The sequence below is a fragment of the Physeter macrocephalus genome, chromosome 2 (genome assembly GCF_002837175.3).
Source record: "Physeter macrocephalus isolate SW-GA chromosome 2, ASM283717v5, whole genome shotgun sequence".
In the NCBI taxonomy this organism is placed as follows: domain Eukaryota; kingdom Metazoa; phylum Chordata; class Mammalia; order Artiodactyla; family Physeteridae; genus Physeter; species Physeter macrocephalus.
In genome coordinates this window covers 4879309-4905989 of record NC_041215.1, presented here as the reverse complement: position 1 = coordinate 4905989, position 26681 = coordinate 4879309, and the positions used below count along the sequence as shown (strand labels likewise).

The 26681-nt window shown below is 46.0% G+C and overlaps 1 protein-coding gene and 1 long non-coding RNA gene across 11 annotated transcripts; one reads left to right on the top strand and one right to left on the bottom strand.

Annotated features, from left to right (window-relative positions):
• Positions 1-3473: 3473 nt before the first annotated feature.
• Positions 3474-13796, bottom strand: LOC102987580 (uncharacterized). The gene is made up of 3 exons (XR_447832.3): positions 13649-13796; positions 13094-13242; positions 3474-3667 (listed from the first exon to the last, which is right to left on the bottom strand). It is a non-coding gene; the product is annotated as an uncharacterized lncRNA (long non-coding RNA).
• Positions 13797-13956: 160 nt separating this feature from the next.
• On the top strand, positions 13957-23863 carry BOD1 (biorientation of chromosomes in cell division 1). Of its 10 annotated transcripts, XM_028497596.2 has the most exons (5): positions 13957-14422; positions 17986-18110; positions 20562-20628; positions 21000-21105; positions 21923-22097. In XM_028497596.2, the coding sequence occupies exons 1-5, from the start codon at positions 14183-14185 to the stop codon at positions 21982-21984; spliced, it is 600 nt and encodes a 199-aa protein (XP_028353397.1). In that variant the 5' UTR covers positions 13957-14182; the 3' UTR covers positions 21985-22097. The 10 variants fall into 10 exon arrangements, 9 of the variants coding, with proteins under 9 accessions (XP_028353397.1, XP_028353412.1, XP_028353420.1 ...); XM_028497611.2 differs by lacking the exon at positions 20562-20628 and having other exon boundaries at positions 13958-14422; positions 21923-22011; XM_028497619.2 differs by lacking the exons at positions 21000-21105; positions 21923-22097 and adding an exon at positions 20881-20988 and having other exon boundaries at positions 13958-14422.
• Positions 23864-26681: the final 2818 nt, after the last annotated feature.

Genomic DNA, 26681 nt, shown 5'->3' with positions numbered 1-26681 from the left:
GAGTGGGGGGAGGAGGAGGAGATGAGTGAGGGGAGGGGGAGATGAGGGGGGAGGGGGAAGGAGATGAGGGGAAGGAGGGGGAGGAGATGAGGGGGAGGAGGAGGAGGGGGAGGAGATGAATGGGGGGAGGAGGAGGAAGAGGGTTTTGCACTGGAATGGGACACAGCTTCAAACTGAAATGGGTACAAAATGAGACTAGAGACAGAAATAGCACTCTTCTCAAGCATGAATTCTATTCTGCCCAATCTAAAAAGAGATTTTTCTGCCACACAAACCTCCCCTTCTGCGCCTGCTTCACGTAGATGTAGGCATAATTGACTTCATCGACTGTGGAAACCTAACCCGCCATAGAATGAAGTACATTCGGAACTCTGTCAGGTTAATCTCGACAGAAATCTGGCAACAAGGTCAAATCTTGAAGCAAAACAAAACAGACAAGCGGGAATTTGCAGCGTGGCCATGCCTCACGTGGCATGGCGTGGGCAGGCCCTGTGAGGTGCTCCAAGGGGCGGGCAGGCAGGAGCACTTTACTTCTCGTTAACATTTAACATCCTGGAGACCCCCAGTGCCCCCCACAGAGCCTGACACAGGAGATGCTCCACAAACCTCTCACCTGTTCCCATCTCTGAGCTTACGAACACAGTCAATAACTGTCTAATTTAACCACTTTCATTAACATCAGGATTCGCCAGCTAATCTCAATACTGGCCACATTTCAGACTTTCTCAACAACATGGTTTTCATATTTATTCATTTTGGCAGTATTATTAGTAATGAACTTCACAGATGTTACGGGCATTCTGGGTGTTTGTATGTGGCTGGCACCTTACCTGAGCCTTCATACCTGGACCATTAGATCAGTTTTGACCAAACTGGATCTGTAACATATGCTGTATGTCTTGCTCTTGTGTTTTCTCTCACTTACTGTGTTCAGAATTACGTATTTGTAGGTTTCCTTGTTTTGTGTGTCTTCACCCCCTTAAAAATACTGATGTCTGTGAACACCAGAATCATTTGTATTTTGTTCACCACATAGGTCCCCATGTGTAGTATATAACATGGCACTAATATAATGCATGGCACATGGTAGGTACTTAAGAAACATTTATTGAATGAATGAATGAATGGGGCTGGGTTAAATGTCTCTTAGCCCCTTTTGACAGGAAGAGCCTCAGGCTCCATATCACCAGAGGGTCCTTGATGCCTGACCCCAAGCAGGCAGCCCTTTGTGAACTGGCTGGTCACGCCAACGTGTGTTGGGACCCCAGATCCAACATCCAGGGTGGCTGCAGGTCCTCTGTCTGCACAGCTGGGACCAAGGAAGGCTTGGTCATGGGAGTGATTTCAGGTTGGGGGCCTGAAGGATGGGCCCACCGTGGAGCTTACTTGACCACTGCCCCAATCAGGACCCAGCTGGGGAAGGGTATCTCTGATTCCAGCAGGACTACCCGCACCCCTGGTAGCCAGCACCAGTGTGTGCTCCACACACTAAGAGCAGCAGGAGAGCCTGGTGGCAGACAGGAAAGCATATTCACCCCCTCCACCCAGGCATGACCCCCAAGGTCAGGGAGACATGCACTGTGAGAAAGTGGGCCACACATAATAATGGCGGAGCTACACCTCTATTCTGAATGATCTGTCCTTTAATGCAGAGTCACAGCAGGTGTAGGGCAAAGAGGGGGCCAGAGCAGGCCTCCAGGGAGCCATTGGTGAAAGCACTCCACCCTCAGTACATGTTCTGGACTCTGGGCCCAGCCCCAGTTCTCCGGGCAGCCTTCCTATGAAATGAGCTCTCCCGGGGCTTCCCAGAAACCATCTGCTACCCCCGTCCTGCTGCTCCATCAACCCTGGCCACACTTGCCCGCTAACCAGTCCTGTCCCCACCTCCACGCCTTTGAACTATTGCTTCCTTCCCAGGTCACTCTTCCCTCCAGCCCGAGCGTGGCCGCTCCTTGTTATTTAGATCTCCGTTCAAGTACTGCCCGCAAGAGAAGCTTTCCCTGACCACCTACTGATCTGGACCCCAAATGATTTTGATCTTGACTTTGCTTGTTTGTTTCTTGCTGCCTTATGAGCTTCAAGAACTGAGATCAGGCCACCTTTCACTTACTCTTTAGCCCAAACGCCAGCACAAGGCAGCATGTAGAAGGCACTCAATAAATACTGATATTTGTATGAACGAATGAGAGACTGACTGAGTGAATGAACGTCCTCAGTTAAATAGCAAGGACCAGCCCAGCTTCCCGGGGTCCCTTCGATGCCAGGCCTGTCCAGTAATGAGACTAATCCCAAGATCCGTGGATGATGAGGCAGAAGCTCTTAAGAAGAGTCTCCCTATCTCGGGATGGGCTCTGGGTCTAGGCCTGGTTAAGTTTTTTTTATTGAGCACTGACTATACAGCAAGCAGACATGCAGGCCTTTGTTTAATTCACAGCTTCCCTCTGCGTGGTCACCACGGTGATTCCCATGTCAGAGATAAGGAGACACACTTGAGGATGTTAAGCAACTTGTTCAAGGTCTCTTGGCTATGAAGTCGCAGACCTCGCTCGGCCTGGCCCTGAGGACCCAGTGCTTAGATACCTCTCTCTCCTGCTTCCCTGCAAATCCCCATGTCAGTCTGCAAGTCCACGCCCCGGGGGGGATGAGGCAGGAACAAGAACTCTCTGAATGAAGCCGTTCCTATTCCTGCACCCAACAAGCACCTGCCAGGCCTTTGCTCTGTGTGGGTCCCAAAGCCAAGGGCTGGGGACACAGAGCCACGAGGCTGAGCCCCACCCTCCTACAGCTCAGGGACACCCATGTCGCAGGGAGCCACCCATCACAGTGGTCTTCTAGAAAGTGTTTTCTTAATTAAGGGTAATTAAAATTCCTCCAGTTTTTGAGGATTTCTTAAAATTCCTTTAGCGGGGTGGTGAGGGGGGCGGTGATGGTATGTGGAGTGAGTACTAATGTCTGAAATCAGGGGAGACCCTTGAGGTGGTGGGGGAAGCTTGGCCAGATAGCAAGCTGACTAGGTGGGCCGGCCTCCCAGGGCTTTCCCCACTTTGGAGCCGTTTCCTCACCAAATTCTGACTGCCCCCCTCTCCAGCCCAGAGCTCTGTACCCTGGCGGAGGACCAGAGGGCAATGGCGTGGGGAAAAGCGCCTGCTCAGCATTTGGCAGAAGGTCTTGGAGTACAGACACCAGGACCTCTGCTGAGACACTGGAACTTTTTAATTTGAAGCCCAAAGTTTGTGCGCTCGCACTCTCACTCTCTCTCTCTCTCTCTCTCTCTCTCTCTCTCTCTCTCTCTCTCCCCCTTTCATTCATTCATTCACTCCTGGCACACTGCACATTCTCCCCTCCTCCCACGGCAAAGCCCATTGTCATTCTGGTGGCATTTCAGCCCACTGCAGGCATAAGGAGGCCCCCTCTTCCAGATTTCTCTGTCGAATCGCTGACAAGGACAAAGCCATTAGGAACGAGATTCGGTAACTAGTTTTTTAATTTTCATGGCGGAGGTTGTCAGGACAGTGCAGAGAAAATTGCCAACGATTCGGAGAGTGGCCCACGAATCTGGGGCAGAGCAGGCGAGAACAAGGGAGCACTTCAGCTGGGGCGGGGGTGTTGGCAGCCACTCGGATGAGAAAGTTCTCTTCTTCCAAATTTCTTTGATTCAGATCCCGTGCTAATGGAAAAAGATCGATTCAGCAATTTTTCACCCTTCCTCAATAAAGTGTTTTAGAGGGCTGAGAAAGAAAAAAGAGAAGGGGTACTCCAGGGATCCTTCTGTAGCGGGGGATAAGGATCAGTTGATCATAGGTTGCTCGGAAATGGCGGTTATTAATTTGAGGGAGAGTTGTCATATTCCCCAAATTCACTTTGCATCCTTGGATTACAGCACAAACATATCTCCAGATTAAGGCACACTGTCAGAGTGAAAAGATCTGCATCCCAACCCCAAGCTCAGCCACAGAGTTGCTGTGTGGCTGTGGGTTGGTGGCTCTCCCTCTCTGAACTCTGAAAATGGAGGGGATTGAATAAAACAACTCCTAATATCCTTTCCCATCTCTGTGCTTCTCTGCCTTTACCAAGCCCATCAGGAATCTTTTCATTACCTCCAGTCTGAGGTCTCTGGTCTCTTGAGTAGACTCTCAGATGGATCTGAATTGTAAGCACTGGCCTGTGACCTCCCAAGAGGTAAGTGATAGAACGGTGGCATCAGGAAGAACAGTTTTCATTTAACCCTGTCACGCCAACCAAGATTCCCCAGCTGGATATATTCGGGCAAGCTAACATAGAATAATGTGGTGAACTTGCACTGGGGTTTTGTTTTACGGTTCCCAGAACTCTCTCAAATACATTCTCTTTCAAATACATTCCTTACAACCACTCTATAAGTGAGGTCCTATAATTGGCCCCATTTTACAGATAAGAAAAGTGAGGTTCACATGCCCAAAGGCTGACCAAGTCTGACCAGAGCCCCTGCCCAGCACCCTTCGGCTTGCTCTGGCTTAAGACAGACAAAGGTTGCTCCCGGAGAAGCAGCTCGTGCAGAGGAGAGAGTCAGGTGCATCTCGCCAGATCCTTCCAGCTCCTGGCTCCCGTGCCGCCCCACACTGCCCTCTAAATTGGTTGTATCCATCCAAGTCTCTTAGTCGGGGAAGCAACATAAATGAACTCGGTGATTTAAATTGAACGCGAATTTATCGAAAGGATACTGAGCAGCTCACAGATGAGACAGGAAGACTGGAGAACTAGGCTTAGAGAGTAGGCAAGAGAAAAGGGAGGTCACACAGCCAGAATCACAGCCCAAACTCTTGCAATGGAACCAGCCCAACAATGTCACCACTGCAGCTGCTACAAATGCTGAGCCCATGGTACTGCTGCTGTAACACTGTCTTCTCTGGCCTTGGCCACGTGCCTGCATCTGAGCTGCAAGGCGAGCTGGGAAAGTGGTACCTGGCATTTTCATCTATAGGAAGGCTCTGCCTCCCAACAAGTCTCAAGAGGGTAGAGGTTACCCCCAAAACAGGAAGGGCACTGAGATGCCAGGCAACCAAATAGATGGTAGGTGTGCACTGTTAGGTTAGGATGGGTAATGCTGTGATAACAAAAAAAAATCCTGAATTTTTAAAACACCAAAGATTTATTTCTTGTTCACTCTACAGATCCATCAGGGGTCAGCTGGGGGCTCTGCTCCCAGTCACAGGCCGATGGAGCACCCACCATCACTGCCCACTGTCACCTCAGCAGATGGAAAGAGAGATCTGGAGCAGCCATTGAAGGCTCTAGTCCAGAAGTGACATCACTTCTACTCATGGCTCATTGGTTGGAACTAGTCACAGGGTCCTGCCTTGGGTCTAGAAAGCAGAGAGTTGGGACTATCCAGTGAATAGCATTACTGATGTCCACAGTCTACTACATGGAGCCTGCCAACCAGAGCCTTCCTAGGGAGGGAGGAGAAGAAAAAGGCACTGAAATGGAGTCAGGAGACCTGAGTTTCATTCCAGGTTGAGCCACTGGGACCCGTACATTCCTCTAGCACCCCTAAGGGACAGGGGAAACCCTAACTTTGGAGTGTGATCACGGAAGTGGTCCACTCAAATTGCACATGGCAGCAGCAAATGCTCAGAGCACAGCCCACCAATGAAGCACTGGAGGGGCCAGGAGTAACCAGAGCCAGAAGCCAAGCCAGCCTCCTGGAGCTCAGGCAGGCAGGCAGCCTCGTCCTCACTCATAGGCTCCTTAGCCATTGCACTGTCTCCCCAGAAAGACAGGCACTTCTCAGTAGCCCTAGTATCCCTCTGGAAATAAAGTCTCCATGGGCAGCAGGAACTGAGATATTTGGTGTATCCACAGGCCTCTTGGGCCCATACTCTATTTCAGCTACAGAGAGGTGACTGGCCAGACTGAGTCCCAAGAAAACACAGGGAAGCGAAGCACTATGAGTGAGGGTCTGCCTGTACCTATGAGGGGCCTCAAACACCCCGGGTCTGACTGGCCCCCAGCCCTTGCTGAAGTTGTAATGTTGACACTTCTAAAGGAGTGAGAACAACTATTGGTACCATTGTACACCATGACCAACAGACTAAACATTTAAGCTTCCTTCAATACCCAGTCCAGGGAAAAGTTCAGGTTAACTTCTGAGATAAGTGGTCTTCATAGATACAGCACAGACCACTAGTTTCCTCCCGATGTGCATTTGCCACTTCTTCCTTAATAACCTGAACACCAAATTTCAACCAGAGGTTGTACCAAAAAGGTCCAGCAGCACTTCCCAGCCTGCCCGCAGCTCCCTCAGGCCTGGAGACTTGGGCAGCCACCTTTGATCAGAGCTCTCAAGATGGCGGAGGAGCCTGGGAACCTGACGGTCATGGAGCTGCTCTGTCAGCCTTCCTCCAGACTTTTACATGAGATAGACAAAATTCTTCTATTTTGTGGTTTATAATTACGAGCAGCTCAGAATTCCCTGGCAGTCCAACGGTTAGGGCTTTGCGCTTTCACTGCCGAGGGTGCAAGTTCAATCCCTGGTCAGGGAATTAAGATCCCGCAAGCCACACGGCACAGACCAAAAAATAAAGTAAATAAATAAATAAATAAAACAATTACTAACAGCAAAATTCAACTGTGAAAAGCTATCATAGAGGCAGAAAAATAATTGTTAACACTCCTGTCTTCAAAGGGGTGTGGAGCTTTTTAAGAGGATAACCTCATGTTTGGATGGCCTCTTCCATGGGCCTGGAGGTGCAAAAGTGGGCCTGGAGCTGAGTTTGGAAGAGAGGGCGTGAGAGGGCTGACTTGTGGTGCATCCCATCAGGAGTATCTGGCATTTCACAGGCAAACCATGAGGGTGGGAGTGAAGAGGGAGGCGGAGCCGGGGAGGGGAGAGAGGAGGTAATGAGTTGCACTGAGGCTGGTGCACCCATGAGGAGAAATAGCTGACCATGAATCCCTCGGGACATGTAGAGTCCTCTAAGAACAAGACGGTTGAAAGTACAATTTGCAGTTTGTTTGTTTTTAATGTTGCTGAAATGTCAGTCTCTCCTCTGATACTCTCAGAACTTCAATCTGTGCCAAAGAATCAAGGTGCTGAGTTTCACATGAAAATCCATAAACTAAAATGAATACAGCAGAGGCCGGAGCTCCGAAGTAGAGATGACCATGGAGAAGTTGCAGAAATTGGGGAAGGGGTCCCGCTTGGCCTTCTGCAGGGCCTAGGAAGGCAATGGGGCGGGGTGGGGGAGGTGATGAGGAAGGAGTGAGCAGTCTTAGCCAGATCTCAAGGGGCAGGGACGCCCTAGCCAACACCTACCACATGAGATGTCTCTTCTAGCTTCCTCATCCATCTCCCTGCCCCCAGCTTCACCGGGTCCAGTCACACTCTGTGCTGTCCCAGAGAAATCTTTGTCAGTTTTGCATCTGATACTGCTCCTGCCCTATTTAAAACCCACTGTCTCCACTCCAAGGTCACATTCAACCTCTGAAATGGTAGCATTTGAGGTCCCAGCTTATTTCATCAACCTCATCTCTTTCTGGTCCCCACTCCACCCCAAATACATGCTCTGCAACCCATGGGACTGGCAACCCTTTTCAGAATATATCCACGCTCTTCAAGACTCTGGGCCTTGGCTTCCCTGGTGGCGCAGTGGTTGAGAGTCCGCCTGCCGATGCAGGGGACACGGGTTCATGCCCCAATCCGGGAAGATCCCACATGCCGCAGAGCGGCTGGGCCTGTGAGCCATGGCTGCTGAGCCTGCGCGTCTGGAGCCTGTGCTCCGCAACGGGAGAGGCCACAGCAGTGAAAGGCCCGTGTACCGCAAGCTGTACCCTCTGCCTGGGACCCTGAACCTCTCTCCTCTCTGCCTACTTATCCAGGAAAGGTCCTTTAGTCGCAGCAGAAATGAATTCTGGCTGGTTTAATCAGTAAAGGTATGCAGTAAAGAATATGGGGTGGCTTCCAGAATCCCTGGGAGGGCCAGAGATCCAGGCTTGGAGACAACATGGACAGGAACCACCGACAAATCACACCATGGAGATGCCACTGTCCCAATGCTGGCACAGAACAGCATCAGGTGCCTCTGATGTTGCCTGTACAGGTACTGGACACCCTGTGGGACCCCACCATGGCCCTTCTGGAGGCAGACACCACCTCCCCCAATTATGGAGCTTGCTTCTTCACATGCTACCTGCCGTGTCAAGTGCCAGATTGGCCTCTGATGGCTGAAGTCAAGACCACATGTTTGGGAAGCCAGGAAAGCAAGTCTCTGGGCTCCCAGGTAGAAGGGGGTCTCCCCATCCTGCCAAGACTCATAAGGTGGGGAGGGCCCAAATGCAGGAACATGTTCAAAGGCACTTCTACAAAGAAGGGCAATGCCCACAACACTCATTAGGACCCTGTCTGAATGCCACCTTCTGTGGGATGGTCCCAGAGCTGCCTCGATCAGTTACCGGCACCCCTCTGCACCCTTCGTACCTGCCTCCATTCTCAGGCACCACTACTGATGGCCTCCCTCTAGGTATAAACTCCCTTCTTTTTACAGACAAGAGATGCAAGGGCCAGAGGGGAGATGTCACTGATATTTTCAAGGGAACCTTTAATCAAAGGTAATCATTTAGGTAGAAGTAGCCACCTGGGAACAAGGGTGAGGGCTGGGAGTAGGAGCTCAGGCAGGGATGACTGAGAGCCGTTGAAAGACCCACATGCCAAAAACAACCACCCTTTCAGACCTGTTGATGGGGGTCTGAATTTTCTACCCAAAGAGGCAACCGTTCCTAACTTTGGCCCATTGTCAGAACCTCCTAGGAAACTTATTATAAATGCAGATGGCCAAGACCCACCTCTAAGGATTGATTCTGCAGGTCTGAGGGGATGGCGGGGCATCTGTATTTTTTATGAGGTCCTCAGAGAATTCTGATGAACACCAAAGTTGAAGAAAGACTGACCTAAGCTGTCTACAAAGGTACACAGAGTAAACTAGGTGGATTTATAGTCATTCCTAGACATGATCTGAAGGGATGGGGCACAGGAGAAGGAAGCTAATTCATTCATGCTTTTAGTTAATCATTTGTTAGTTAGTTTTTACATTCAGTCATTCCGCAAGTGATGGGTTTAGTGGAGGAATGGGGTCAGGATTATATCAGTCAGGATGGCTAGATTATGCTGCAGTAACAAACAACTCCACACCCTCAGTGGCGTAAAACAACCAAGGTTTATTTCTCACTCCTGCTGGTTCATTAGGGGCCAACCAGGGCCCCTACTCCATGTCCCCTCACTTTGGAGCTCAGGATGATAGATCAGCCACTATCTCAAATTGTGCTGGTTATCATGGCAGATGAAAGGAGAATTCTTGGAGGGTCTCATGTTGTTATGTTTTTAAAAATTTTTTATTGGAGTATCATTGCTTTACAATGTTGTGTTAGTTTCTGCTGTACAGCAAAGTGAATCAGCTTCATGCTGGTACTTAAATGTCCTGGCCCAGAAGTGACACAACTCTCACTTCTGTTCACAACTCACTGGCCAGAACCAGTTTGTAACTGGCCCCTAACTAACCCTTAGGGTGTTGGTTTAGGACTGCTGCACCTCGACGTCACAGCAGGAAGAGGCAGTGATTCTATCAGCAAGGCAAAGCTTTCCCAGATACCCTCAGCTTCTATCTCCTTGGCCAGAAATGGCACCTATGGTCACTCCTAGCAACAAAGGAATCTAGGGAAGTACACACGTCAACAGGGCACACCAAAGCCCCAGACAAAATTGGGTTCTGTTGATAAAGAAGGGGAATGGATACTGGATAGGCAACTAGAAGTAAATGATTCGATATGTGTGTCACTGGAGAATGAGAGACGGCATTGTAGGTGTGAAGACAAAGGCAGAGGACGGATCCAGACCACAGCAGCAATAGCATGGAGGGCTCGACTGTGAACTTGGCTTCACTGAGCCCAACAATTTAGGGACTGGCTGAGTGGTTCTCTATGTCATCACAAGATTAAAACTAGCAAAGTAATTAAATATCTATTAATTCTGAATATATATTATTCAAGATTTCTGCCCACAACAGACTACAAATGAGTACATTACGATGCTGCTTCAAGACCATATTATTAGCTATTAGTGCCTACCATGTGCCACCTTCTGCATATATATTATCTCTACATTTCACGACAAACTGAGGCTCAGAAGATTGTCCTAGGTCACATAGACGATAGCAGAGGTGCTGGATCCAAACCCAACCCAGATTCCAAACTTCCCATTCTTTTCATTATATCATTCTTTTCATTATATCCCATTCATACATTATATCAGGTTGCCTCTTCCACTCAGCATTCTTTAGTAATAATAATTCAAAATGACAACGTGTTAAAAACACTGCAGCCTGAAATGTTATCTAAGATGCATGTTAGGTGGGAGAGGCAGTGGTAGTATTGATTGGTGCTGAGGACACCTGTTTATCAAAGCCCTGTTTTCTGAGTGTGTATTTGGATCCAATCTGTCATTAGACATGCTGGAAAACATTGCAAAGAAACAAACAAAAAGCAGCCAAGATCCTTTGATGCAGATGTAGCCAATACACTACAGACAGGCAATCTCGAGAAACGCTGGATGCTGTCAATTAAGAAATGAATACCTGTCCAGCCTAAGAATTAGTAAGGCTCTTTGGATGAAAACAAGGAAGCAAGGAGAAAAAGGGCCACACCATGAACATGATGAATAAGGACCAACAACCTGTCTACCCCAAGTGGATGTGGTGTCTAAATGCAGCCCTGGGCTCTGGAATGCTCTTGCTTAAATAACCGGATCTTGGATTAGAAGGTTGGAAGGTTACCAAGGCAACACATAGACTGACTTCTAACCTTGGGGCCTGCTCCCAGCCCCAGGCTCCTAGTCCAGTTCAGTCACACATATGGAAAGCCCACTAGAACACCTGACCTCTCTGTATACATAGTCAATATATTGAGTATATTCTGCCATTTGGTGGAGGGAGGTATCAAAAATCTTGAATGGCCTGACCCTATACTTAGAAGAGCAAATTTCCCATTTACTCATTCATTACTTTTTTCATCCATTCATCTATCATATATTTACAGAGAGCCTGTATGTACCAGACACTGTTCTAGGTGCTGGGGACACAATGATAAATGAAACAGACAATCCATTCCTTCATGGAATTTAGAAGTTAGCAGAGGAGACAGTGGTTAATCAAATAACTTCCCAACCCAAATGTGAATTTGTGACTGTAATATGTTATCAACATTTGCTGAGGACCAGGAATTATGCTAAATGGATTGCTAAAATGGAACTGAGGCTCGGAGAGGTGATGCAACTTTCCCAAAGTCACACCACCTCAAGGTGTTGGAGCTGGGCTTCCAATCCAGTGCCACCTGATGCAAAAAGCCCACGCACTTGGCTGCTTTTTCACATCTCCCTTGGCAAACTGTGTATCTCATTTCTAGTTTCTGCCCTTTCTACTTTGAGATCTGGGTTTGGCCTGCAGTCTTTGACATAAAATATTCCAACACCTAATATGTACAATTCACTGGGCTCAGGAAACTTGTTACAGACAAATTTTAACAATGAGAGGCAGCAATTATTTTTTCCTAAAGGATATCTGAAAATGAGATCACCACCTGGACCAAAATTAAAACAGTATTCTGCATAGAAATTTCTAAAGGTCCTGGATTATTAATACAGCAATGGCGCACCCTGGTGACAATTATTGTGTATTACATGCTCCTTGACTTAGGGGAGGAATGCATTTTGGATGTAGTGGAAGCTTCCTACTGCAAATTTGGACGAACAATAAGCCTCCCCTAGTCTTGATTTCCTTCACTCCTCGTTCCCCCAACCCCACCACACCCAATTTATATCAATTCCAGAGGCAAGGTCACAGGTATAGGGTGCAGCCTCTTTTCACAGTTGAGAGTTCTAGCAACTAGGACACAAGGTCCCCGTGAGACTGACAAAGGGTTAAACCATTTGCTGCCAATCTCCAGGATCACTTACCCATTTGGTCATGATGGATTAATCCATCATCTCCTACTTTCTTTTCTGAAAGTAGTGGCTACAAATGACACCCTCCTCCACCCACCTCCCCCCCTCCACACACACACACACACACACACACACACACACACACACACCTCTTTAAACATAAATAGGAATATACCATATATTCTGTCTATGCCTTGCTTGTTTCACCTAGAAATATATCTGGGCTCTGATACCAAATGAGCTCATCTAGAGCTTCTCTCTCTCTCTCTCTCTCTCTCTCTCTCTGACTCTATCCCATGATTATAGGAAATAGACAAAAATTTACACATCTACTTTGAGCTAGGCATTGAGCTACGGGCTGGGAACAAGTGATGAAGAGCAAGCTGTGGTCCCGGCTCTAAAGCTTACCCTGTAGCAGGGGAAACAGGTGGCCAATTAGCCTAAAAATTATTCACTTTTGATTACAATAATTGCTACAAGAAAGAGGTTCTGAGAGTCTATACCAGTGAGACAAGACCAGATTAGGTCAGAGGGTCAGAAAAGTTACCCTGGAGAAAGAGAGTAAGGTGTGCTGTGCCAAAATGGAGAAGAGGCTGGTCAAAGTCAGGGAGCTTAGAGGAGAATGGACATGAGGCCCAGGCGGTCTGAATGGGGCCTCTCCTGGGGCTAAAGGTGGGTGATGAGTGTGGAACAACTAGGAGGAATAGTCATTAGGTAAAATCTCCAGGATGCTGAACTATTAAGAGAGAATGTTGGTCATTAACTTAACCTTTGAGGAAGATTTAGCTTGAGTTAAACGATGAGTATAAACTAACATCCCGATTTTCATTTTAAGGGTTAAACTCTGTTAAATAGGAAATGGTGGAGTGGAGAGCATCCCAGATCTCTGTCTATTATGCCTCTTCCCAGAAGGCAAGGATATTGAAGAATTTATTATTTACAACCCCTCCATGGCTTATGGAAGATGAGGAAATAACAATAGCAGGCAGAATTGCCAGGGGTTGTGGGCAGGAGTTCAGTCAATAATGGACAAAAGGCTGAATGGAAGAGAGGACAGTGGTGGCAGTTTCAACGGGTTTCAACGGTAAACTGGGGCTACAAAAAAAATCAAGAAAAAAGCCTTACCTTTGATGCCAGCTAGCTCTCAGAATGTAGAACACCTTAGGTTAAACATTGCCAAGATTTGGATTCAGGAAACCTTTGTTCAAACCCTCCTCTTCCACCTCTAGCTACGTGATCAGGGTAACAAACTTTCTGTGCCTCCATTTCTGCCTCTGTAAAATAGCAATGACAAGATCTGCTTTTTAGATTGTGAAGTAGTGTATGTGAAGTACTTAGCATCATGCCTGTAATATTCCAATTACTCAATATTCGTTTATTATTATTATTATAGACAATATTTAATATCTGGAAGGAAATACATAAAATAGAGAATCAGGGAAACTTTTTTTACAGCAATTTTCCATTATTTTTGAATTTTCTAAAATAAGTATGCATTTCTATTAAAATCAGAAGGGGAAATAAACCCACAATTTCTGAATAAAAGAAATTTGACTAGTCCACTGCTTCCCACATTTCCTGGATCGTATTGTTCAAGAAAGGCGCGGGAATGCATGTTAAAAGCACAGATTCCTAGGCCCCGACCCAGAAATATTGAATCAGAATCTCTAAGGGACAAACCTGTGAATCTATACTTTCAGTCAGCCTAGCAGACGATTCTTATAATCAGGCACTTTGGGGACGCGCTGATTTAAAGAGAGAGGGCAGTAACGGAGCGAGGAAGGCCAGCCCAGGCTGCAGCAATCACGAGGGCCTAAGCCTACAAGTCCCATACTACCCCGCAAACTGGAGACGAGAGTCCGGAGCCTGCCGGGAGATGTAGTTTCTGTCGGCCAGACCTCTGCCTATAAGAAAGCCGGAGATGACTGCCGGAAAACCTCCTGCCCCACAATGCAGAGGTCGGCGGTGTCGTCACCCGGAGAGCGCCCTGGATGGGGTGGGCGGTTTCTGTCGCCTCTACCACCACCTCTGCTGCCTCAGAACCTGCCGTCGCCGCTGTCGCCGCCGCCGCTACCGTTCGAGCCGCCACCCCTTCCTCCTCCCCCGCCGCCGCTTCCTCCTTCTCCGGCCCCTCGGCCACCTGTACACGGCCCAGGCCCTCTGTCCTTGAGAGGAATCCGTATTCAGTCTCCTTCGCGGGCCCGGGGCGCAGCCATGGCGGACGGCGGGGGCGGAGGGGGCACCGGCGCGGTGGGCGGCGGCGGCGGCGGCGGCCAGGCCTCGGCGGGGGCGACGACAGGCGCGACGGGGGCCGGTGGGAGCGGCGGCCCCATCAACCCGGCCTCACTGCCTCCCGGGGACCCGCAGCTCATCGCGCTCATCGTGGAGCAGCTCAAGAGCCGGGGGCTGTTTGACAGCTTCCGCCGGGACTGCCTGGCCGACGTGGACACCAAGGTAGATTAGGCCGTCTGGGCTCAGGCGGGCCGGGCTGGGCATGAGGCTGCCAGGGTTGCATTTCGCATTTCCAAAGGAGAGAGGAAAACAAAAGACACCTTAAAAATCTCAGCAGCGAGGAGACCGCTTAGGGCAGTATAGGAAGCTTTCTGAGGGGTGCCCACGTGGGTTCGGCTCCCAGCCCCATCACTATTCTGTGCGACTTAGCCCAGTCGCATCTCTCAACTTGGGGATCCAATACCGGTTTCACAGCCTATCTCCTGTCTTTCCCAAGATGGGACTCCTTTAAGGCCTTCAGTAACAAATCTCAGTATGTTAGAAACAGTGGAGAAAACCAGGTAGGTAAGCGTGAATGGTTTGAATGCACAATCATCAGCCTATAATAACTATTTGTTCCTTTTCTCTAGCTTAGTGATTTGCAGACTTGCATTCACAGTTAATTAAGGTACATTGTTGTAGAACCAGCACCCTGTTTTGTTCTCCATCATTGATTGAAAGGGACTTGGTGCCTATTTTAGATCCTAATGCCATAAGACAACCAAGTCAACAGGTAGTACAATGCTGTTTCACTTTACCTACTTGCCAGGGTTCATTTGTATTCAGTGAAGTAACGTGTGTTAAGTGTCAGACCAACAGCAGTTGCTGGAATATTCGTTTACTCCCTTTTCAGAAGCTTCTCCAACAAGACTGTGGTTGTAGACTTGGGAGGCTCTGTTGCTGAATGGGCTGCTAGAGGGAAGTGATTTCTCCTCTCTGAGCCTATCATGGAAATCTTTTGCATACCTCACAGCAAGATTGTGAGCTTAAAACTAGACCTTAAAAATAGGGAAAGACCTTGTCCATGTACCCATTAAACATTTATTGATGGGGTTTGTGGATACAGGAACGAGCAAGTCACTACTCAGTCCTCAAAGATTGTATTCTAGGGTAGAAAACCGAAACATAGACCAGATAGTATAAATAGTAAGTGGTGTATGCTGTTATTCTCCAAGATTAAAAACTCAAGGAGAAGTGCTATCCTTGAAATGGGGTATTTAATTTTCCTTATTTAAGGTTCCCAGGTACATACTGACAGAGCTTTCACCTTTTCTAGTACTGGGTGTTCTCAACTTCCCATTGCAAGTTCTCCACTCATGTTTCATTTGTCTCACTGTGTTTTGTGTGGCTTAATCAATGTAGTAAACATTTCTTTAAATCGGTATTGAGAATCTGTTGGGGGAGAGGGAATTGGAGCCTTCACCGCTTAACACCTCCTTAGATGTTCTTTCTGGTAGTCACCTGGTTGTCTTAATTCTTGAAGATAGTGTGTTTTAGGCACATCCTTTGTTGCTTTAGTCCCATGGTTCTCAAAGTGTGGCCCCTGGATCATCAGCATCACCTGACAACTTGTCAGATTTGCATGTTGTTAGGCTGCACCCCAGACTGCAAACATAAAAAGTGTACTGATGGTGCTTGTAATTTACTTTGCAGTGCATCCAAAATATAAACAAACAGAACAAACTGATAGGTGAAGAAGAGACGGAGATAGTGATAGTAAGTATAATAAAATGTTAGTGGCAGGCACATTAGGTCCTTTCACTTCACGAACTGAAGGGATTATTCTGTATTGTCAGGATCTATTAAGGTTTGGTGGTGACATTAGCTGTCCTTTGTCCTTTTCCCTGTGAACCGTTTCTATCTAAAACTGGGTGAGTTATTTTGAATCGTAGAAGGTATAGTATCAGGATTAATGGTTACAAGCTACAAATCTAATTCTAACTCCTGTAAGCAAAGGGGAGAATCTGTTGGCTCATGGGATCTAAGAAAAGATAGAATGAACAAACTGCCAGAGGGTAGGGATGCATTTGGAACCAAGGATGCTCCACTACGGCTGTCTTTCATGCCTATTCTTCATAACTCTCTTAACTGTCACTGCAGAGCAGAGTCGTCCGTTTGGTTACTAGTATCTATTGGTTACATCTTACAGCTTCTTCCTCTAGAAACAGCTCCAGTTCAAAAATTCCCAGGAAGTGTCTGCATTGTCTCAACAAGGGTAGGCACCCACCCCTGTAGCCAGGAGAACATGGCACCCACTGCCCTAACCCACAGTAATAGGTAATGAAGAGGGGAAGATGGTTACCAGGAAAAAGGAGTTGCTAGGCAGACAGTACATGGGTATCTGTGAATTTTAGTCCTCACCCGTCTCCCTGCCTTACTCTCTCCAGGTTTGGTGGAGAGTCTTTATGTCTGTGAGTCATGGCCTTTGGGAAGAGCCCATTCATGGAGTTGAGGCCTATTGATTCCTTTGTCAGTTTCATTTACCTGACTGTTAGCAAACTTTTGTCACAGTAACACTACATAATCAACCAAATCTCAGTGGCTTATAACAAGCATTTGTTCTCATGCTGATGGGGCTACAAGTCAGCTAAAGTTCCTCTCATCTAGATAGGCTTGGTGCTCAGCTGTAGGTGGCCTGGGCTTGGGTCCAAGCTGTGGGTTGGGGTAGGTCTGCTGCACATGTGCTCATCCTAGGTCCCAGGCCAAATGGACAGGGGCTGCAAAGGATATACCCTCATCAAAGGTCACCAGAGTACAAGAACCAAGCCAGGTGGCACAGCCACATTTAGGACCTCTTGTCACTAACACTCTGTTGGCCAGAGCAAATCACACTGCTAAACGCAGTGTCACTGGGGTAGGGAAGTATTCTCTGCCCACAGTGGGAGGAGAGAGGAATGAAGTGTGAACAGCAGTGCACGCTGCTACACCTGGTTTGGAGAAGAACAGCTAATGGTGCCAGAAGGTCTTGGAGGCTTAGAACATGCATTCCTTATGTTCACATGGATTCCTTGTGTTCATCAAGTTCCTTTCTGATTTTGTTCTGATCCTAGTTGGGTCTAGAACATTTGAGACCAATAAGTGCTCTCAGGCTCCTTTTGGGACTTAAGTTTTGCTTCCCTTCAGCCTTTCCCAGTGTTCCATAGGCTTTGACTTCAGTCTGCATTCATGAGTCATGCTGAGGGTTGGGTGGCCCTTCATTTTATGCGGAGAACTTTCCTGAGGCCTTGCTTGTTGCCAAGAAGACCCTGTGAGGTAAGCAGGGCAGTAATATTTGTTTTACAGACGGAAATAACTGAGACAGGTTGGCTGACCTGTTGAAAGTCAGAGAGCTAGTAAGCAATGGAGCTGGACTAGAACCCATTTCCTTTGATTTGGAAACGGCCTGGGTCTAACCTTGGCTTTGCCACATTTTAGCCTTGTAAGCAAGTTGTTTACTTTTTCTAAGCCTGTATCTTCTAACATGAGAGCAGGAGAGAGCCATTAGGACCTCCCTTGTAGAGTTATTTGCAAAGTAAGTGAGGTAATAAAGCATCTGGCATTGTACCTACCCACCATAAAGCAGGCACACATGTTGGTCATTAATCCATGCCCTGCCATGCTGCGTGGTGATCTTCATGGACACGATGGGAGTGTATTTAAGGACCTGATATTCTGCGTTTCTATGAAAAGCAGTGTTCTGAATGACTAATTTCCAAAACTTTGGTGCATGTAACTTCTGACCTTGCCCCTTCTTTTTAATATTTTAGCCAGCTTACCAAAACCTGAGGCAGAAAGTGGATAATTTTGTGTCAACACATCTGGACAAGCAGGAGTGGAATCCTACGATGAACAAAAACCAATTGCGAAATGGTCTGAGGCAGAGTGTGGTTCAGTAAGTAAGCAGAATTGAGAGTGAAAAGGCAGTAATCACAAGCGTGACTCGCGAGAAGGCCAATGCGAGGCACTGTTTGGTCAAGGTGCATGGTACTTTCCAGCAAATATGACATACAAGTTACAGCAGACCCCGCCCCTATTAAAATTAAGGTTCAAATAAGGAAAGAACTCAATTGAAATTCTTGCTACCCACATAGGCCTCCCGTGCACACCTCTACCAGGAAAGATATTCCAAATTGTAAGACATATTTCATACTCTGAAGTTTTCAGTGTAATGTGAACATTCGCTGGAGCTCATACCTGTATGTCAATGTTTTGGTCTTGGGCAAGAGCAGCTGGATCCTCTCACAAGTCGGTGTGGGTTACACACACGCCCCTGTGACGTGTAATGGCAGCTTTCAGGAAGACTTGGAGTCTTATTAAAGTATATTCTTCACAGAAGCAAACTGAACCTTAGTTAATGAGGTGCTACTGATTTCTCATCCAAGTGACTTCTCAGTGTCACTGGCACAGAAGTGGTGGTGGCTCATGAAATCCAGTGTCCTAAGATAAGCTTTTTCTAATCCATTCAGAATCCTTTTTTTGCTCTTAATACCAGCGCTTATGTTCAGGTTTTCCTGATCCACTATCTCTCCTGGAATATCTAAAAGCTTGTGAAGCCTTCCTCTTTAAAAACAGAAATATCAGGGAATTGTGCTGAGTGAAAAAAAAACCCAGTATCAAAAAGATAGTGGTGCACAATTCCATTTCTGTAACATTCCTGAACTCACATATAATTATAGGGATGGAGAATAGATTAGTGACTGCTAGGGCTTAGGGTCGGGGGTGGTGAGTGTGACTAAAAAGGAGTAGCATGAAGGGGGTGGGGTACAGGTGAGTATCTTAATTGTGGTGGTGATTACATGAAGCTCCTCATGATAAAGTTGTGCAGAGCTACCCACGCAGACACACATGAGTGCAGCTGTAACTGAGATGTAAACGAGGTCAGGAGAGTACCCGTGCTGGTTTTCTGGGTTTTTGCCCCCACCCCCTTTTTTTTTTGAGGTATAAATGACATACAGCATATTGGTTTCAGGTATAATTAGTTTCAAACATAAAGATTCAATATTTGTATATATTTTGAAATGATCACCACAGTAAGTCTAGTTAACATCCATCACCACATATAGTTACAGAATTTTTCCTTTTTCCTGTGTTCCTGGCTTTGATATTGTACTGCAGTTGTGCACAGTACAGGCATTCGGGGTGGCTGGGTAAAGGAGTGCATGGACCTCCCTATGTAATTCTTTGCAACTTTCTATGGATATATAATTTCAAAATAAGAAGTTTTGTAAAATAGAAAAGGATGTTTATTAACAAGCTGGCATTTTCAGTATGGCTGTATGGCTTTCATCATTCAGATGAAATCTGAATCTTTTTAAACGAAACTAAAATTTATAAAAGGTCTCAGAGTTAGGGAAGAAGCATGATACCAAAAGATGCCCAGTGCCTTGTCATTCTGGATTTGTCACCCATTGCCTTTCTGTTTCTCTAGGGAGCAGACTGTGGCACAGGGATCCTTCAGCGAGAAGGGGATGATAGCTTCCACTTACTGAGCAACTATTTCATGTCTGGCACTGGTCCCTATATGTGTTATTGCTAATCCTTACAAAAAACCTATTTGACAGCTGCAGTAACAAATCAGATGAAACTTTTTTTTTTTAACCCTACCTTCTAAAAGATTGGCAAGCATATTAAGAAACTAAATCAAAACACCAAATATTTGAAAGGGTGCCATTAATGGTATGAAAACTGTCAACATTACTGTTAATTTCTAATACATAATGATGTCATTCTTGAGGTATGCATGTGGCGCTTCTCTTTATATACCTTTAATATGAAACGTTACACAGAAAGGTGCTTAGAACAGAGATGCAGTATAACAAGTAATTAGAACATCCCTGTAGTCACCACCCAGGTTGAGAAATAGAACTTACCAGCACCCTCCAAAACACCCCGGCCCTGCTTCCCTCCTTTCTTGATATACCTTCCTCCTCTCAGAAGGTTACCATACTTCTGAGTTGGATGGTCATTCTTTCCTTGCTTTTTTTTTCATAGTTTTACCACCTATGTAAATATTTCCTCCTTTTTGATTTGATCTAGAATATATTTAACCTGAAAACATGAATTTGGATGTAATACTGAGACATTTCTATGTGATTCTTGCTAACATTTTGAATTTGAGGCAAATTCTAATGAAGTTTTAAAGTGAAGATTTGCTACTTAACCCTATAGATGAAACACTGCAGCCCTCAGCATTGGCTGGCTGGCCTGGCTGTTCAGGCCCAGAAGCTGTATTCCAGTTCTGCAGCATGGAGGGCTTAACAGGAAATCAGGCTCTACTGTTGAACCTAATTATGACTGATAAGTCTTTTAACTGCATATTTGTTCATTTCATCTTCTGTTTTAGGCTCCTGACAAGATCCTGTTTTCTCCAAACACTTTTAAAATCTCCAAGAAAGGGAGCTACACTCTTGGTACTTTGTTTTCCTTGGTCAGGCTTTCACCTCCAGTAAAGACCCCTGTGAATCTGACCTGGGAAGTGGGGTGGTGTAGGTGGACAGCCGTTGGCTTGTGCCTAAGGAGAGGTGGCATTGCTTCCCCACTGACCCATGGCCTGCTGCTGACCTCTCTGTGTTCCACGGTGCTCATCTCTAAGGGCACACATTGTGTATTGGGGTCTGCCCAAAAGTGCCCCTGTACTCTAATGGTGGTCTGTTTATATCTAGGCTTTCTGTCGATAAGCTGTCAGTTCCCACCGGATCTAGGAAGCACTTTATTCACTACTCAGCCTAACCAGTTCAAGGCCTGTTTCTCATCTCACTTATCACTGTGTGTGTTCACCCAGTTGTCTCCTTGGCTGTACCCTGACACACCATTTGCCCCATTACTGCAGGACCTATTTTTACCCAAGCAAAAGCTTGAATGGCCTAAGAACTCAAGTCTAAAGGAAAGTAAGTAAAACATGTCCACCATGCTTGTGATGGTATTTGACTGTTTTTATCCTTTGAGGAGAACAATTCAGTTTGACCCTGCATGGACTATTTTCCAAACTCTTCAAATGAGATGTGTTTCCTATGACCATAATCTTCCTCACTACCCACCCCTGGTGTTTGAATATAGACATCTTGACTAATTTTTGCTCTATTTCAGAAAGGATTGGGGATGTATTTTAGCCCCTTAGGAACTGAGAACCAGTCTGTTTCTTGTCTGTTGACTTGTTTGCTTCCAAGTTACCTAGTATGTGTCATAGGTAACAACCACAGCCGAAGGCTTTGTTGAATTGCTGGTGATGCTGTAAACATTCTCAGCCTTGACTGATTTGTGTTATATAAGATTTAGGGCTTACTAGCCAGGTTGCTGCTGGAGGCTGCTTCTCCTGCTTTGACTTGTGAGAGGATAGATATTGAAGGAAATGGAATCAAGCGGGAGGCTTACTGGCTTTGACAGATTGAGGTTTTCAACTCTCCCCGTGCCGTCGGTTTTTTCCTACCGTATTGTTACTTGCTCTTTGTCTTTGGGACGGATTTGTTTGGTTTTTTTGTACAAGGTTGGGGTGGGAGTGGATGAGATTGTGAATTAGGAATAATGATAGCTGCTGGTCGTGAATTGCCCTCTAAAGATATCATGGCTTGAAACCTATGTGGTAAGTGGACCGCCCTGTGAAAGAACTCCCTCAAGGGGCTGTGCTTTGGACCAGATGGACATTTATTGGGCTCTCCCATGACACCTGGAGGCTAAAAAATGGAATGATCTATTTGTCTCCTCAAGGTCAGGGATGTTGGAAGCTGGAGTGGACAGAATTATTTCCCAGGTGGTGGATCCCAAACTAAACCACATCTTCAGGCCACAGATAGAACGAGCAATTCACGAGTTCCTGGCGGCCCAGAAAAAAGAAGCTGTGCCAGCACCCCCTCCAGAGCCTGAAAGCCAGGACCCTCCAGCTCCGTCCCAGGATGCTTCCTAAGGTCCAGTATCGCGTCTTTGTTCCAGGAACATTCACCTCTGGCTTATAGATATAGAAAAGGGGTAAGCCATTATTGAGGGTCATGTTTCTTGTCTATTCAGAAAAGTATTTACTGCAAATGGACTTCATTTTGTTATGAGTCATTTTTTACTGAGAACTAATTAGTAATGTTTTCCTGTGTCCGTAAGTATGGTTTTCTGTGCCAGCAGAGCTAAACGTTTAAGCTGTGAATAGATGTTTCATTAGAAACCACCTGGGATGATTGGTGTGCACAAGGCAAATTCAGATGAAAGTCTTGTTGTTCTGAAATTGTTTAAATGAGTCTCTCCCCTGGACATGAGTTAACTTGGGTTTACAGTTTTTATGTAAAATCAAGCAGTGCATTCTAAAGTGGCATCCTAAATGGGGCTCAGAGTCTGCTTTAAGCCCTGCTGGATTTCCTTGTATTTAGTAAGGATTTCAATTCACCACTGTCAGTTACCGTGGGATTCTTCTGTTATGAGCACTCCTTTTTTTTTTTTTTTACATTTGAAATTGAATTTTAAAAATCAGCTCTAGATGCACAAAATAATGCTTTTTGCAGAGCTTGGGAGACATTAGTAAACATAAGCAGCAATCACCAAGTAAGCAGTGGCAGACTCTTAACTCAGCCATTGTTGGTAACCATCAGGGTGTGCCTCATCCCCTCATTCTACTTCGGTGTTCTCTTTGTAAGATTCTTTAAGATGTCTGCTACTTTTGATAAATAAAATAAGCATCAGTGAGTGAACAAAGTGAGAACATCAGGCTCATGGGGCACTCGAGAGAAATTGTCCCTTTGTACCTATCTATATTAGGAGAAGACCTCAATTCCATTATGGAGTGTAAAACATTCATTTCAAGTCTTTCTTTCTAGTTGAATTCCTTTGGGGACATAAAATTAAACATAACACCAAACTAACATTTTGATATGATTATCTTTTCTTTTTAGAATATGCCTGACACGTTTTGGAAGCTCCATTGAATTAATGGTGAAGAACTGGATTCAGTTACATAAGAGTACAATTTCAGAGTGAAGACGGGCCAAGGTCATCACTGACTTCACAATTCAACGTTGACTGTGGGGCGGTGTCCAGATAAAGTAGGGAGCAAGTGGGCCAGTAGGAGAGTTGACCATGTGGGCCCCACGTCGTGCTGCCGTCTGGCCAGCCTGTCCAAGGGGTGACAACCCAGTAGACACTACAGATACATTAAGAAACACTACATCAACTTGGGGTTGTCCTGAAACAAACCTTTGTACTTGAACTTAGAGACTGTGTATGAATTTTAGGGTTTGTGCTTGGGGATAAGCAACAGCTACAATGAAGGAACATAACCAGTCCCAAAGATGCAATTTCAAAGAATGACAGTAAAGGTTCGCCAGGAGTAGGTATTTGACAATGCTTATTTGATACTGTTTCTCAGAGTTTCAAATAAGAGTGTACAAGCCATTAGCATCAAATAGCTTTAAGGTTGTTGTGACGCTCTTGTCCATGACGCTTTAGCTTCCGTTTCCTTTCCCCTGTAAGAGGTGTCAAAACATGGGACCCTAGAATGCATGAGGAAATGTAGACTTAGGTATAAGGAAAAACATTTGCAGGCTCTCTGTCCAGGGCTTCTTCCTATCCTGCATGGGCTAGTGAGTCTTGGGTGTGTTTATTTTATTCTCATGTTTGTGTTTTTTAGAAGGTGAATAATTAATAAGTGGCTTAAGTTTTTTAATTAAATCATTTGATACTCTGAAACTTCGACTAATTCTTAGACCCCAGGTGCACAGTGTAACCTTTTTCCTCGGCCTGCATGCTATTCCTGTGCACAACACGACTTAATGGCAGTGAAGGACTGGTAGACATGCCTTGGAACTACCGTCGTCCTGCAGCTAGTGGGTGTAGCTGGAAGTGAGCAAGACGTTCCTCTCTTCCCCGGACTATTCCTGATGCCAGTCTTTAGTTGAGCCTAGTGTGCTCTATCAGTGTTTCCCAAACTTGTTTGCGGAAGTGTCATCTGGGGATTTTAAGAAAAAAATCGCATATTCTGATTCAGAAGTTCTGGGAGGACATGAGAGTGTTTCTGACAGGTTTCAGGTGATGACTCGGCATTTTGCATCCCAAGCCTTGGATGATATCAAAAATTACTTCAAACTAAGTGTCTTTCGTTCTTAGTTGAGTCTACTTCTAGATATTGTTACTCAAACTTTAAGCTGTTTAGACTTCCACCTTTACCATCAATACCTGTAAGTTAGGACTGCACTTCCATATTTAGCTAGATGTTTGGGCAACATGTGCCGTTAGTTTAAAGCAAGCTGACCACATGTTTAGGGCAGGTGGCAGTTACTTCTGAAGTGTGTTCTGCTTCCAGCTGAAACAGGTTGGCGTCCTTTTCAGTTTGGGATTCAACTACCAAGTCCTCAGTACCCAGAGAAGGGCCCCTCTAGCCCTCTTCACTCCACTAATAGGTAAACATGGAATGACCAGTCTTACCAGTCCTATGCTCTGCAAGGAAGCTTCTCAGACTAGCATCCCCTCTTCCAGACCATGAGCCTCCTTCCCTGGGAGGCCTCTGCCACCAGAGGGAGGCCTCAGCAGAGCCCCTTTCTGTCAACCTGACCAAAATCCTGCCCATCCAGCACTGACCTCAACCCAGTGACAGGGCAGAATAGAGCAACCCAGAGAGGTGCCCTTCTGCCCACAAGTGCCCAAGGGACTGTTGTGTATGCTTTTTGGCGGACAGTTTTTGTTCCATCTCAGTTCTCTTTTTTTCCATTACTAGAGAAGGGTGTACCAGTTGATGAGAAACAGCCTAATTTTCACAGAATGTTAAATATGCCAAGATACCAAGGAGTTTTGTTCTTTTTTTAAAATCAGTGTTATATCCACTAAGTCACTGTAGACTAGAGATAATTTTTTCAAATGAAATCATCAGATTACAGGAGTAACTAAACTCATCACTACTGTTGGGACAGAGGGCTGACTTTGACTCTTAGCTGAGCCAAATTGAAATGGAAGTAGTAGTGCCCATATTCCCTTGAGTAAATGTAGTTAAATTCGGCAGGCCCGGAAAATGAGACCAGACAGACAGCACCGGAGGGGCCAGGAAGCCCAGAGCCGCCTCTGCTCTCTCCTTAATAACGTGTCACCTGCGAAGCCTATTTGCATTCTCAGCAGAGTCCTCATGCTTGTGTATTAAGTTAGGCATACAGAGCCTAGAAAATTCGTGTTTTCTGAGATAAAGTAGAAGAATCCCTCCCTGAGAAGGATGAGGCCACCAAAAATATCTCATCCCGAAACACCCTTGCTATATTCACTCCTAAACAAGAAACTAGTTGTCTCGGACCTCAAGGCTTTTCTCCCTATAGTTGGAAAAACCACTGCCATTTGCAAAAGCCTCGTGAAGCACAGAACTAACCTTTGTAAGACATCACCAAATATTACCAACCTTTAGAAACCGTCAAAGCCTTAGAGTCACGGTGATACGAAGAACCCCATGCTCATTTTTGTAGTCCATTTCTTTGACCTGGGGCAGTGTCTACAATTACTACTGGAGACGATCGCCCCCAGCATGTTCCCAGTTACTAGCCTAAGTGCTTGACTAGTATTGCCAGACCACCATGTCCACCTAGTCACGACTGTCTAACTCCTTGGCTTATAGTGAAGTCTGTGGCTCCTAGATCAGATTTTCAATCACTGTTTTATCCTATTTCTGTCGTTTAACATTAACTTCCATTTACTCATCGGGGATGGATGTCAGGATTCCCATGCATTCTGTAACACTCAATAGCACTGTGGACTGAATAAATACTAGCAGACTCGTTACAGCAGTGCTTCTGAAAGCATACCACCCAACCACCAGCAAGCAGCATCAGTATCACCCTGGAATTGTTAGAAATGCAGCCCTGATCCCAGATCTACTGATTCAGAGACTTGGAGAAGGGGCCAACAAGCCTTCCAGATGATTCTGATGCACACCAACAATCATTTTCACTTTAGGAAAACGTTGGAAAGTCAGTGATGCTGACTGGTAATGACGGTTTAATTATATTAGTGGATAAACATAATGTCTACCTAGTGTATAAAATCTGTCTCTTCTGCTCCTGAGGCACAAGACTCATCTCTCTCTCTCTCTCTCTTTTTTTTTTTTCTTTTTTTTTTTTTTTTGCTAATTCTCCCATTATCCCATTAGTCCCTTGCAAGGACTGTGCATTTGGCCATTTTGGCTTAGAAATGTCTGCATGTAATTTAAACCTCCTTAGCTTTCAAAAGCTATAAGCTGTCTTCTGAAGATGAGTTTGCTAAGCAGCTCAGAATTTTGCCAGGAACTCTGCAGAAAGGCCTTCAGTGGCTCCTAAAGTTAGAGGAGAGATGTGCAGGGACCCAGCAAAGGTCAGGGCCTGGCTGGTGCCTGAGGCTGGCACTGAGGTTTGGGCTCGAAAATCACGTCTGGATCAGCACTGGCAAGAGGCCAGTCTCTGCCTCCCTCGGCTGCCCTAAGGCTGCCGAAGATGGCGTGAGAAGCAGACAGGAAAGCTGGCGCAGCCAAGCTTTCTTT

What these genes read in the sequence shown, in the direction of transcription:
- BOD1 (XM_028497596.2), top strand. Translation starts at nt 14,183, where the DNA reads ATGGCGGACGGCGGGGGCGGAGGGGGCACCGGCGCGGTGGGCGGCGGC. An exon ending in GAAAGGGAGCTACACTCTTG is followed by an intron (nt 20,629 to 20,999) that starts GTACTTTGTTTT and finishes GTGTTCACCCAG; the next exon opens with TTGTCTCCTTGGCTGTACCC. An exon ending in GAACTCAAGTCTAAAGGAAA is followed by an intron (nt 21,106 to 21,922) that starts GTAAGTAAAACA and finishes TGTCTCCTCAAG; the next exon opens with GTCAGGGATGTTGGAAGCTG.